The sequence below is a fragment of the Capra hircus genome, chromosome 7 (assembly GCF_001704415.2).
Source record: "Capra hircus breed San Clemente chromosome 7, ASM170441v1, whole genome shotgun sequence".
Lineage (NCBI taxonomy): Eukaryota > Metazoa > Chordata > Mammalia > Artiodactyla > Bovidae > Capra > Capra hircus.
In genome coordinates, this window is record NC_030814.1 from 101,785,716 (window position 1) to 101,800,412 (window position 14,697).

The following is a 14,697-nucleotide window of genomic DNA, read 5'->3' on the forward strand; positions in this document are numbered from 1 at the left end:
TCAGTGCTGCTGATGATGTGTGTGAACAGTATTCCGGGACAGTATGAGTTCCTGAGCGGTGATGATGAAGGCGAGAAGGTCAAGGATAAGTATTCTTAGGTGGGGGCTATCCCTCCTGATCCTTCAATCATCTCCCTGGTCCACTGCATTCAGTTGGCAGGGTTTTGTTGAGTGCTTAGCACACACACTGAGCATAATGTTCTCCACTCTTACCCTTTGAATTCAAGCCTCAGAAAGATGACTGGTACTGTGGACAACTTGTCTCCCACAACCCTAGACCACTGGGTTCCAAACTTTGTTGTTCATTCATTCCCTTACAGTGTAGACTTCTTGGGTTAATATCCTAAATGCCATCCCACACTCTTTCCAGACTTTGGCGCCTTCATTCGCTCATCCAAGAATTTGGCAATGAGCCTTTCCTCACTGCTTTTGGATGGAACTTCATTATCTTCTATCATCTTTGGCAAGGTCTCCCTACTTCATATGCTAGTCTCTTCAGAATCCCATCTCTGCTTTGACACCAGGGCATTTGGGATGGAGTGTGTTACAACATCCCACTGCTGCTGTCTTGCACTCTCCAGCATGGTTACAGAGGGTTTAACTGCAAGTCTTGGTGGGTAGTGCTGTCCTGGAAGGTGCAGGCAAGACTTTTACACAGAAATAGTAAAATTGGGGCTTTATCTTGCTGTTCCCCATCTCCCATAATGAATCAATCATGCTGCTGCTAAGTCACTGCAGTCGTATCCAACTCTGTGCGACCCCCTAGATGGCAGCCCACTAAGCTCCCCCGTCCCTGGGATTCTCCAGGCAAGTACACTGGAGTGGGTTGCCATTTCCTTCTCCAATGCACGAAAGTGAAAAGTCAAAGTGAAGTCGCTCAGTTGCGTCCGACCCTCAGCGACCCCATGGACTGCAGCCTCTCAGGCTTCTCCATCCATGGGATTTTCCAGGCAAGAGTACTGGTGGACCTTTTTTCCTACTGAAACTAAATGTGCCCATCAGTCCTTCTTAAGAGACTCCAGGGAGTCATTATTAAACAATTGCAGTTGTCATATAAGATGAAATTTTCCCCACTGAGATGCCTTCCAAATACCCTGTTCTTCCTGCAGATGAGCGACGCCTCTCAGAGGGTGAGGGAAACAAATCAGTCAGTGACCTCGGACTTCACTCTCACAGGCCTTTTCAACCACTCAGGGCCACATCTGGCCCTGTTCTCCCTGGTGGCTGCCATATTCACAATGGGCCTTCTGGGCAATGCAATCCTGATCTTCCTGATCCACACAGATGCCAGGCTCCACACGCCCATGTACTATCTTCTCAGCCAGCTCTCCTTGTTGGATGTTGGCTTTCCACTGGTCACCATTCCCAAGATGGCGGCTGACTTCCTGCAGGAAGAAGGCGCCATCTCCTTTGGAGGCTGTGCAGCTCAGATGTTCTTCTTGATGCTTATAGGTGTCTCTGAGGGCATCTTGCTATCCCTTATGTCTTATGACCGCTACGTTGCCGTGTGCCACCCCTTGCATTATCCTGTGCTCATGAGACGTCAGGTCTGCCTGCTCATGGTGGGCACCTCCTGGTTGTCAGGCGTGCTTGTAGCCTCCATCCAGACCTCCATCACTCTGCACTTCCCCTACTGTGCCTCACGCACTGTGGACCACTTCTTCTGTGAGCTGCCTGCCCTACTCAAGCTCTCCTGTGTGGACACCTCTGCCTATGAGTTGGCGCTGTCCATCTCTGGGGTGCTGATCTTGGTGCTGCCTCTGTCACTCATCGCCACTTCCTACAGCCATGTGTTGGGGGCTGTTCTTCACATGCACTCAACTGAGGCCCGACACAAGGCCTTCACCACCTGCTCCTCGCACATCACTGTGGTGGGGCTCTTTTACGGGGCAGCAGTGTTCATGTACATGGTACCAGGCACCTATCACACCCCACAACAGGACAACGTGGTCTCCCTCTTCTACAGTCTCATCACTCCCACGCTCAACCCCCTAATCTATAGCCTGAGGAACCGAGAAGTTCAAATGGCTTTGGTCAAGATCCTTTTCAGAACTGGCTTCAGATCAAAGAGATGACCTCCTGGGGGATGCCCAGTTGTTCCAGGGACCCTGCCTTACAGTTGAGACCCATCTTTGGTTTGCATTCCATGTGGCTCAAGACATATTCCGAGCAGCTCCCTTCCTCTTCCAAGACTTGCTTTTTCTCTTGTGGATTTAATGATCCCAAGTATTTAAACAAGAGGAGGGGTTTGTTTGTTTGTCTTAAATCAAAGAAAAATTTTACTACAAAATTGTCAACCCAAGAACAGAGACGGATCATGGGATCACAGCTTATAAATGTTTCGGCCACCTATTAGTATCCCGCGTTATCCCATTCTTATACATTTACGTACAGTGAGCAATAGATCAAATCCAACTCTAGAAATCCAAGCCCCAAAAAAATGGAATTGAGGGGCTGGTGTTCTGACAATAATGTTCTGGCCACAGAAATCCTTGAGCTGATCACTCTGAGGTCATAAGTGAAGTTAAAGTCAGAGGCATGACTGGGAGCCCTTATAATGGTCTTAATGCATGAAGGACTGACCAGTTAAGTGGGGTGGAGTGGGAAAGTCTTATGCAATATTACGCACCAGCAAGATGAAGCCAAAGTCTTTGCTACTGCCCTTCCCTTTAATTTCTACCCCTGCTCCTCCCAGACCCATTAAAGCTTCCCTGAAGTTACAAGAAAAAGGCTTGAAATTTCAAAGAGATAGACTTGGGATATGTTTACTCCTCCCCAAACCTAAAATACTTTTTAGAACTGTTCCACTGTGGTAGATGTAGTGGAGGAAATATAGAAAAGAATAAGGTTCCTTGGGGCTGGGTGGTTTTATTTCTTAGACACCTTATGAGTATTGACAGAAGGAATGAAAGGCTTTAAGCCATGTTCAGTGGACGAACTGATTTCAGATCTGGTTTAGGTTCCTCCTCTACCTTTGTCTACAACCATTAACCTTGTCAGAAGCACTGGATCACTTATCTCTTCCCTCTTATTCTTCTTCCTTCTCACACACAGTCAAGATTTCTAGAAGATGAATCAGTCTATCATAAAGTGCATGCATTTTTAGTTTTAATAAATATTGCCAGATTGTTCTGCAGAGACTGTCACCCACAAATAAGTGTTCATTTCCCCAACTACATCAGCAACATGTTGAATAACTTCAGATTTCTGCCAATTTCATGAAAGAAAATTGCATTTCTTGATTGTTTTACTTTCAATGTCCCTGATTTCTAGTGAGGGTGATATCTTTTCATAAGTTTTTTGGCCATTCACATTTCATTGACTATGGATTTCCTGTTTATATCAACTCTCTAAAGAGCTGTTCTTACTGATTTGTAGAAGTTCTTTATATCTTTACATGTTATATATTAAGCAAAAATACTCTTCAAAGTGCCTTTGAATTTAAACTTTATGGGCTTTTTCATATGAAGTTTTTTTAATGGAGTCAAAATCATAAATCTTTTTACTTATTTTTATGTCTTACTTTAAAGATTCTCTTCTCCAATATGTTATAAGAATATTGTCCTCAACTGTACTCTGATTCTTTTAGGATGTATTTGGGAGGTATAATGTGAGGCATAATTTTTCCCATGTGGCCTTCTGATTTCCCTGTAATCTGCCATAAGTCTCTGCTTATAGTTTTCATTTGTCATGCTGTATCCTAGCAGAATTACTCTTTGGTCTTCCAGCTTTCCAGTTCTCTCTTATGCTTGGCTTGCTATTGCTGCCATCAATCCATTGTAGAATTTTCATTGTAATTACCTACTGTCGGTTTTTTTGTCAAGAGTAACTATTCTTGTTTCATGGATATGACCTTGTCCTTTATCACTATGAAGCTATAAAATGTACTTGTTTTAAAATCATTTTCAGATTATCTATTATCACTACCTCTTGAATGTGAATTTTTCCGTACGTTTTCCATGGAATTGCTTCTTACATGTTTTGTAATTCTGGGTCGGTCACTCATTTAGGGGGTTGGGAATTCTCATAGATTCATCCAGCACTCTGATAATCTCTTTGCAAAATGGCTTGTTGAAATGACCTCCCATTTTGGAGGCACCATGGCTTCGCCCCAGTTTTGTAATGACACAATAAGCAGCCCTTACTTATTACTGTGAATCCTTATCCTGCAATTCTTTCTTTCAAGGGTGACTCTATTTCCTCCATCATTGCCACTTCCTTGTTTACACAAAAGTTTTTGTAACCACTAGAGAAACTTTTGAACATGGATTTCAATGTTTAGTAATGGAGTCCCAAAGTTTTTATAAGTTCCACAATACAACAACAAAAAGCTAGATAAACTAAAAAGTCATCATTTATTTAAAGCTTTTCAAAAATGATGGATGCAAAGAAGTTTCAATAAACCAAAGTTCAAGAGGGATAATCTTTTCATAGGTGAGCAAAGACTAGCAGCCTCTTTCATACTGGGAGGAGTTTCATGGAGAGATTCTGCTGAGACAGGAGAAAATTTGCCAGTGTTTAAAGATAACATGGGTGCTGTCATGATCGTTACTATTGATTGGAATCTTGGATAACCTCAAACACAGAACTAAGTCCTTCAGTCTGGCAATTTTCTCCCAAGAAAATTTTTCTGAGTAAAGAATAGGGAGAATGTAGCTGAAAGCAGACACAAAACTCACAGTGGAGATGAATCCAAAAGCAATCTGAAATAATTTTAACATTTTAACCCAATCCCCTGCCACCCCAAATCTTCCTAAGAGCAAAGGGAGCATCTGCTTAGCAGTAGGGGGAAAGATTGGAGTCAGGATGAAAGGTGCAGAGATATCTCACGGCCTTATTTTAAAACACAGGTAAAATGTTCAAAGAGACAACCTAAGTGTCCAACAACAAATGGATGAACTAATATGGCAGAAAGTGAAGAGGAACTAAAGAGCCTCTTGATGAAAGTGAAAGAGGAGAGTGAAAAAGCTGGCTTAAAACTCAACATTTGAAAAACCAATATCATGGAATCTGGTCCCATTATTTCACAGCAAATAGAAGAGGAAACAATGACAGGCTTTATTTTCTTGGGCTCCAAAATCACTGCAGATGGTGACTGCTGCCTTGAAATTAAGAGACTCCTGCTCCTTGGAAGAAAAGCTCTGACAAATCTAGACAGCATATTAAAAAGCAGAGACATTGCTTTACTGACAAAGGTCTGTCTAATCAAAGCTATGGTTTTTCCAGAAGTCATGTATGGATGTGAGAGTTGGACCATAAAGAAAGCTGAGTGCCGAAGAACTGATGCTTTTGAACTGTGGTGTTGAAGAAGACTCTTGAAAGTCCCTTGGGCTTCAAGGAGATCAAACCAGTCAATCCTAAAGAAAATCAACCCTGTATCCATTGGAATAACTGATGCTGAAGCTGAGGCTCCAATATTTTGGCCACCTGATGAGAAGAACTGACTCCTTAGAAAAGACCCTGATGGTGGGAAAAATTGAAGGCAGGAGGAGAAGGAGGAGATGACAGAGGATGAGGTGGTTGGATGGCATCACCAACTCGATGGTCATGAGTCTGAGCAAGCTCCAGGAGTTGGTGAGGGACAGGGACGCCTGGCCTGCTTCAGTCCATCGGGTCACAAAAAGTCAGATACAAGTGAGCAACTAAACTGAAACTGAAGTATGTGGTATATACATACAATAGAGTACTACTCTGACATACCAAAAAAAAAAAAAAAGAAATTTTACCATTTGCAGCAACACGGATGGTTGCAATCACATGGTTTAAGATATTAACTGTATAGAGTATGTGGTATGGGTTCCCAGGTGGCGCAGTGGTAAAGAGTCCACCTGCCAAAGCAGGAGGTGCAAGAGACATGAGTTTGATTCCTGGAGAGTGAAAATTCCATAGAGTAGGAAACTGCAACCCTCTCCAGTATTCTTGCCTGAAAAATCCCATGGACAGAGGAGCCTGGCGGGCTACAGTCCATGGGGTCGCAAAGAGTCAGACATGGCTTAGCAACTGAGCACACAATATGTGGCATAAAAATAATCTAAGGACAAATGTGATAAATGAAGAATACCTATTGAATTCACCATAGCAATCACTTCAAAATATAAATCCAAGAGATGTACCTAAAAATGTAAAAGAGGAGATAAATAGGAAATTTTTAAAGATGTTAATTAATTGAAAAAAGGCCTAAAAGGAAATAATAACAGATAATACAAATAGAAAGCAGAGAGCAACATGTTCAACATAATGCCTATTTTTTTTGCAAGTTACATCAATATTTAGTAAAATAGATCCATATGACGGGTCATAAATCAAGTCTCAATGAATTCCAAATGACTGAGACAACTCCCAATATAATCTCTAACTATGACATAAGAAAATTAGAAATTAATCCAATGGTTAATTAGAAAAATCTCCATATCTGTGGAAATTAAATAGCACATTGCCTAAAAACAAAACAGGGACTTCCCCAGTGGTCCAGTGGTTAAGAATCTGCCTTGCAATGCAGGGGACATGCGTTCAATTCCTGGTCTGGAGCTATGACCCCACATCCCACAGAACAACTAAGCCTGCATGCCACAACTAGACAGTCTGTGCACCACAAGGAAAGATCCTGCATGCTGCAACTAAGTCCTGACACAGTCAAATAAATAAATACCTTTAAAAACAAAAACAACAACCCATGGGTCAGAAAAAGAATCACATGAAAAATAATTTTTAATTTAATTATAATGAAAAGAATATATCAAAATACATGAGATTCTCATTAAAGCTTAGGTATGAATTTATAGCTTTGGGTAGATACATGGAAAAATAAGAAAGATTTAAAAATATTGATCTAAGTGTCTATATATTTTTTTAATCAAGTTAAAGTAAGAGTGTGTGCTCAGTGTCCGACTCTTTGCAGCCCCATGGACTGTAGCCCTCCAGGCTCCTCTGCCCATGGGATTTCCCTGGCAAGAATATTGGAGTGAAGTTACCATTTCCAACTCCATAAAGTAAGTAGAGACAGTAAAAAATAAAGATAAGAGTATAAATCAATAAAGTATGTGGGAGGCAAACAATAGAGAAAATTTATAAAGCTAAAAAATAGTTTCTTTAAAAGAGTAATAAGATAAATAACTCAACAATATACTGACCAAGAAAAAAAGAAACAGAAAACACAAATTACCAATACCAGTGATGAAAGAGAGACCATCATTACAGCTCCTCCAGACATAAACTGTGCATTATCAACAACTCTCTTCTAATAACATTAAGTAGATAAATTTTATTTCTTTATTTATTATTGAAGTATACTTGATTTACAATGTTGTGTTAGTTTTTGGTATGCAACAAATTAAACTTCTTTGACCAAAAAATTCATCCCTGTTTTCCCATAAGATGTTATAGGAAAACTCAAATTAACTTTTTGGCCAACCTAAAATACATATAACTCAGAATATTTTCAGTTATACTTTATTACAGGATCTTGAGTATAGTTTCCTGTGCTATACACACAGGACCTGGTTTTTTAATTTATTTATTTATTTTAATTGGAGGCAACTACTTTACAATATGGTGGTAATTTTTGCCATAAATCAACATGAATCAGTCATGGGTGTACATGTGTCCCACCATCCTGAACCCCTTCCCATCTCCCTCCCCACCCCATCCATCTGGGTTGTCCCAGAGCACAGGTTTTAAGTGCCCTGTTTCATGCATCGAACTAGGACAGGTCGTCTATTTTACATACGGTAATACACAAGTTTCAGACTCTCATATTGTCCCTTTCTTGCCTTCTCCCACATAGTCCAAAAGTCTGTTCTTTACATTTGTGTCTCTTCTGCTGCCTTGCATATAGGGTTGTCATTACCATCTTTCTAAATCCCATATATATACTGTATTGGTATTTCTCTATCTGACTTACTTCACCGTGTATAATAGGCTCCAGTTTCATCCACCTCATTAGAACTGACTCAAATGTGTTCTTTTTTATAGTTGAGTAATATTCCATTGTGTATATGTACACAACTTCCTTATCCATTCATCTGCCAATGGACATCCAGGTTGCTTCCATGTCCTGGCTATTATAAACAGTGCTGCAATGAACACGGGTACACCTGTCTCTGGTTTCCTCCATGTGTATGCCCAGCAGTGGGATTGCTGGGTCATATGGCAGTTCTGTTTCCAGTTTTTTAAGGAGTCTCCACACTGCTCTGCATATGGCTGTACAAGTTTGCATTCCCACCAACAGTGTAAGAGGGTTCCCTTTTCTCCACACCCTCTCCAGCATTTATTATTTGTAGACTTTTTGATGTCAGCCATTCTGACTGGTGTGAGATGGTACCTCACTGTGGTTTTGATTTGCATTTCTCTGATAATGAGTGATGATGTTGAGCATCTTTCCATGTGTTTGTTAGCCATCTGTAAGTCTTCTTTGGAGAAATGTCTGTTTAGTTCTTTGGCCCACTTTTTGATTGAGTCACTTATTTTTCTGATTTTGAGCTGCAGGACCTGCTTGTATATTTTGGAGATTAATTCTTTGTCAGTTTTTTCACTTGCTATTATTTTCTCCCATTCTGAAGGCTGCCTTTTCACCTTGCTTATAGTTTCCTTTGTTGTGCAAAGGCTTTTCATTTTAATTAGGTCCCATTTGTTTATTTTTGTTTTTATTTCCATTACTCTGGGAGGTGGGTCATAGAGGATCTTGCCGTGATTTATGTCAGAGAGTGTTCTGCTTATGTTTTCCGCTAAAGAGTTTTATAGTTTCTGGTCTGAAATTTAGATCTTTAATCCATTTTGAGTTTATTTTTGTGTGTGGTGTTAGAAAGTGCTCTAGTTTCATTCTTTTACAAGTGGTTGACCAGTTTTCCCAGCACCACTTGTTAAAGAGTTTGTCATTTCTCCATTGTATATTTTTGCCTCCTTGGTCAAAGATAAGTTGCCTATAGGTCTATGGGTTTATCTCTGGGCTTTCTATTTTGCTACACTGATCTGTATTTCTGTCTTTGTGCCAGTACCATACTGTCTTGATGACTGTGGCTTTGTAGTATAGTCTGAAGTCAGGCAGGTTGATTCCTCCAGTTCCAGTCTTCTTTCTCAAGATTGCTTTGGCTATTCGAGGATTTTGTGTTTCCATACAAATCATGAAATTATTTGTTCTAGCTCTGTGAAAAATACCACTGGTAGCTTGATAGGGATTTCATTGACTCTATACATTGCTTTGGGTAATATATTCATTTTCACTATATTGATCCTTCTGATCTGCAAACATGGTATATTTCCCCATTTATTTGTGTCATCTTTGATTTCTTTCATCAGTGTTTTATAGTTTTCTATATATAGGTCTTTTGTTTCTTTTGGTAAATTTATGCCTAAGTACTTTATTATTTTCATTGCAATGGTGAACTGGATTGTTTCCTTAATTTCTCTTTCTGCTTTCTCATTGTTAGTGTATAAGAATGCAAGGGATTTCTGTGTATTAACTTTATATCCTTCAACTTTACTATATTCATTGATTAGCTCTAGTAATTTTCTAGTGGCGTCTTTAGGGTTTTCTATGTAAAGGATCATGTCACCTGCAGACAGTGAGAATTTTATTTTTCTTTTCCAATCCAGATTCCTTTTATTTCTTTTTCTTCTCTGATTGCTGTGGCTAGAACTCCCAAAATTATGCTGAATAGTAGTGGTGAGAGTGAGCACACTTGTCTTGCTCCTGATTTTAGAGGAAATGCTTTCAAGTTTTCACCACTGAGGGTGATGTTTGCTGTGGGTTTGTCATATATGGTTTTTATTATGTTGAGGTATGATCCTCCTGTGCCTACTTTCTGGGGAGTTTTTATCATAAATGGATATTGAATCTTGTCAAAGGCTTTCTTTGCATCTATTGAGATAATCATATGGTTTTTATCTTTCAATTTGTTAATATGGTGTATCACATTGATTGATTTGTGAATATTTACAAGCTTGCCATTTATCTATTTTATATGTAGTAGTGTGTATCTGTTAATCCCCAAACTCCTGATTTATCTCTCCTTCACCTCGTTCTCCTTTGGGAACCTTTGTTTTCTATGTCTATAAGTCTGTTTCTCTTTTATAAGTAAGTTCATTTGTGTCATATTTGAGATATCACACTTAAGTGATATCATATGGTACCGATTTTTCTCTTTCTGACTTACTTCACTTAGTATAATCTCTAGGTTTATCTGTGTAGTTGCAAATAGTATGATCTCATTCTTTTGTGGCTGAATAATATTTCATTGTGTATATATACCACTTTATCCATTCTTCTGTCAATGGACATTTAAGTTGCTTCCACATCTTGGCTAGTATATATAGAGCTGCTATGACCATTGGGATCCAATTTGTGTTCCCACCAACAAAGTAGGAGAGTTCTCCTTTTCCACAACATCTCTGGCATTTGTTATTTGTAGGATTTTTAATGATGACCATTCTAACTAGTGTGAAGTGGTATCTAGCCATAATCTTGATTTGCATTTCTCTAATAATTAGCGATGTTTAGAATCTTTTCAGGAGAAGGCAATGGCGCCCTACTCCAGTACTCTTGCCTGGAAAATCCTATGGATGGAGGAGCCTGGTGGGCTGCAGTCCATGGGGTCACTAAGAGTCGGAAACGACTGAGTGACTTCACTTTCGCTTTTCACTTTCATGCATTGGAGAAGGAAATGGCAACCCACTCCAATGTTCTTGCCTGGAGAATCCCAGGGACGGGGGAGCCTAGCGGGCTGCCATCTATGGGGTCACACAGAGTCAGACACGACTGAAGTGACTTAGCAGCAGCATCTTTTCAGGTGCCTATTGGCCATCAGTATGTTTTTGGTAAAATGTATTTTAAAAAAATTTTTAACTGACATAAGATATAGAAAACTTGAATTGCTCTATATGCTTCCAAAAATATAAGGAAGAAATAATACCAATCTTACACAAATGCATCCAGTGAAGATAAAAAACAGTTCACACAGTAACTCATTTTATGAAACCAGAAAAACCCTGATACTAAAAGCTGACAAGGACACTGCAGGAAAATAAAATTTAAAACTCAGTATTCACATGAGCATAGATGAAAGTTTTAAATAATTACAAACACAATCCAGTCATATATTAAAAGGTTAATATACCATAGCTATGTGAGGTTTATTTCAAGAATGAAAGTATGGTTTAATATTTGGAAATCAATCACTATAATTCAACACATGCAGAGAATAAATGAGAAACACGTGTTATCATCTCATAGATGTAGGAAAAACATTCGACAAAATTCAATACCCACTCCTCTTTAAAAACAAAAACAAAGCAGAAACAATTCTCAAACCAGGAATAGCAGGGAACTTCTTAAATCTGATAAAGGACAGATTTTTAGAAAACATATCTAACATCAAACTTAATGTGAAAAACTGAATTATTTCCTCTTTAGATTGGGAAGAAAAGAATATCTGCTCTCATTTATATTTAACATTGTCCTGGAGGTTCTAGGCAGAAAAAGAAATAAAGTGATTAAAAATTTAAACTGCTTTTGTTTGCAGACAACCTGATTGTGTACATAGAAACCCCCCCTCCACACCCCCCCACCCAAAAAGAATCTACAAGCTATTGGAACTAATAAGTGAATACAGCAAAGTTGTAGGAGACAAGGAAGCCTGGCATGCTGCAGTCCACGGGGTCTCAAAAAGCTGGACACTACTTAGCTACTGACAAAAAGGAGTCAAGGTTCATCTATTAAAACATCAATTGTATGTCCTCTTCTGGCTGTAAACAATAAGACGGGGGAAAAACTTTATCAAAAGACACAATATGGCATCTTAAAAACAATACTCCGTTCAGTTCAGTCACTCAGTCGAGTCCGACTCTGCGACCCCATGTATCGCAGCACGCCAGGCCTCCCTGTCCATCACCAACTCCTGGAGTTCACTCAGACTCATGTCCATCGAGTCAGTGATGCCATCCAGCCATCTCATCCTCTGCCCCCTTCTCCTCCTGCCCCCCAAAACACTACTACTTAACATCAAAAATATAAAATACAGCAATAAATCTAATGAAATATGTGCAAAACCACTACATTGAAAACTGCTAAGCTTTTTTGAATAAACTGTTTCAAAAATAAATGAGGAGATATACCATTTCCTATATAAGAAGACTCAAAGTGGTTAAAAATGACAATCCTCTAATTCCCGCCAGGATTTTCATAGAAATTCACAAACTCAACCTAAAATTTTTATAGAAATTTCAATGACCATGAATAAGATAAGGCAATCTTGAAAGGGATGAAGCTGGAGGACTCACATTATCTAATTTCCAGGCTGACTACAAATTTACAAAAGTGAAGACATTTTCTCACAAATATTAGAATGGACAAATATATCCAAGAACAGAATAGAAGGACTTTCCTGGTGGTCCAGTGGCTAAGACTCTGCTCTCCTCAGTCAGGGAACTAGAGTCCACATGCTGCAATGAAAGATCCCGCATATCACAGCTGAGACCCAGCACAGCCAAAGGAATAAACAAATCAATTTTTAAAAATAGAATAGAGAATCCAGAGATAGCCCCATGCATGTACAGTCAATTGGTCTTCTACAAAAGCTCTATAGTTAAGGGAAAGGAAAGTCTTTCAACAAAGTGGCTAGACTTTGAAAGAAACCAGACACAAAAGAGTACACAACCATTCAATTTACTGAAGTTTCCCCAAAAAAGCAAAATTCTGATCTACAACGGTAAAAAACATAATAGTGGTTGTTCTGGGGATGGTAGGATGGGCTTGACTGGAAAGAAGGCAAGAGAGAGGTTTCTGAGGCAATGGGAATGTTCTATATCTTGATTTGTGTGATAACACAGATAAATAGATTTGTCTAATTTTAGCAAGCTTAAGTTCGGTGCATTTTACTGTATATAAATGATACCTCAAAAAATTGAAGGATGGAGGCAAGGACAGTAAGGTAGGAATGGCAGGTCAAAGACAAAGAACCATAAAATGAAATAACACATTGGTGCTTGAACAAAGTCTCCATTCAAAGTGTCTGGAGCTGCACAGGGAGGGGGTGAGGATAAGGTGGCAGCAGCAGTGGGTGATACCATCACTGAGGTGTCTTTCAAACATAGCAGGTAAGTTTAATCCTGAATCTCACTCGGGCTTCCCTGATAGCTCAACTGGTAAAGAACCCACCTGCAATGCAGGAGACCCAGGAGACGCGAATTCAATCCCTGAGTCAAGTCAGGAAGATCCCCTGGAGGATGGAAAGGGAAACCCACTCCAGGACTTTTGCCTGAAAAACCCCATGGACAGAGGAGCCTGGAGGGCTACACTCCAAAGGCTTGCAAAGAGTCAGACACGACTGAGCGACTGAGCACAACCCCATTTACATTGATGCCCGACTCTTCTGTGGTGTGTATTCCAAATGGCTTGGAAAAAATCCAGTACCCTAGGTCATTTAGGAAGACTCTCTGTGGCATATTTCACCACTGGGCATTGAGCCAGGCCCAGCTATTTCTTTCCTCAAGAATCAAAGCTGGGCAGTGCCTGCCCCTACTCTGAAGCTTCCCAGGAGAATCTGAACATAATTGCAATCAAGGGATAAAAAAATAATAATAATAATAATAAAGCAGAGTTTTGTCCCAAAGGAAAAATGGAAAACCACAAAATTGAAATCAATACATGTTTAAATAAATGACAACCAAGTGAAATGTTATATCAACTTCACTCATTGTTGGCTTTGGTAATTATTAAAATGTCATTGCACCTACTCATATAAAAATCTGCACACAAGAAAGATAAATACTGTATGATTTCAATCATTTGTGAAACTTAAAAATATCGAATTTATTGAAACAGAGTAAAATGGTGGTTGCCAGATTGGAAGGCAAAGAAAGGGAAAATGTTGGTCAAAAGGTGCAACTTTCAGTTGTAAGACAAATAAGTTCCAGAGATCTAATGTACAGCATGGTGACTGCAGTAAGTACAACCATATTATACTTGTGATTTGCTAAGAGAATAGGTCTTAAGCATTCTCACTATAAAAAAAAAAAAAAGATAGCTATGTGAAGTGATGACTGTGTTACTTACCTTGCTTGTAGTAATCATTTCACAGTGTATGTGTGTGGTGTTAATTTGTTTCAATCATGTCCCACTCTTTGCAGTCTCATGGATTGCATCACGCCAGGCTTCTCTGTCCTTTGCCATCTCTCAGAGTTTGCTCAAACTCATGCCCATTGATTCAGTGATGCAATCCAACCATCTCATTCTCTATCACCCCCTGTAGTAGAGATACATAATTTATGAGTAAGCATTAATATATGGTTCACATGCTTTTACTTATAAAATCTGTGTCAAAAAATTATAGAGGCCCTATCTAGGGATGGGAGCCATGGTGGGATTTTGAGCAAGAGATGGGCACCATTGACTTGCCACCATTAACCCAGAACCACCAACCGAATTCTGCCATTTCTAGGGCCGTTGAGGCATGTTTTTCCCCAAGATATGTTCCTTGGAGATAGAGGTCTCTCACTACACCAAGCCTTGCAGAAGTGAAGAAGAAGGAAAAAGAAAGAAATGCTGGGTGTTTCTCTCTTTCCCCAAGCTGCTACATCCAGGAGTGGTTCCCATTGGGGCAAACATTATTTGGCATCTGGATCCCTAACAAGGCATTTGGGGGCTAAGCCTGGCATACAGGGATTGAGGTATAAATGTTAAAAGTCTTTCCGGAAAGCCCTCAG

The 14,697-nt window shown here is 39.6% G+C and overlaps 2 protein-coding genes across 2 annotated transcripts in view; one reads left to right on the forward strand and one right to left on the reverse strand.

Moving 5' to 3' along the window:
* LOC106502259 (C-type lectin domain family 4 member G) overlaps positions 1 to 458 on the reverse strand; it is a 32,401-nt gene extending 31,943 nt beyond the window's left edge. The window contains 1 exon segment of the mRNA XM_018051704.1: positions 360 to 458. Coding sequence (XP_017907193.1) covers positions 360 to 458 — 99 coding nt within the window.
* LOC102178995 (olfactory receptor 2Z1-like) lies at positions 1,059 to 2,075 on the forward strand. The gene has a single exon (XM_018051705.1). It carries the CDS (start codon positions 1,059 to 1,061, stop codon positions 2,073 to 2,075), a length of 1,017 nt encoding a protein of 338 aa, XP_017907194.1.

Bases quoted from the DNA above. Each gene is read 5' to 3' on its own strand.
- LOC102178995 (XM_018051705.1), top strand. From the start codon at position 1,059: ATGAAATTTTCCCCACTGAGATGCCTTCCAAATACCCTGTTCTTCCTG.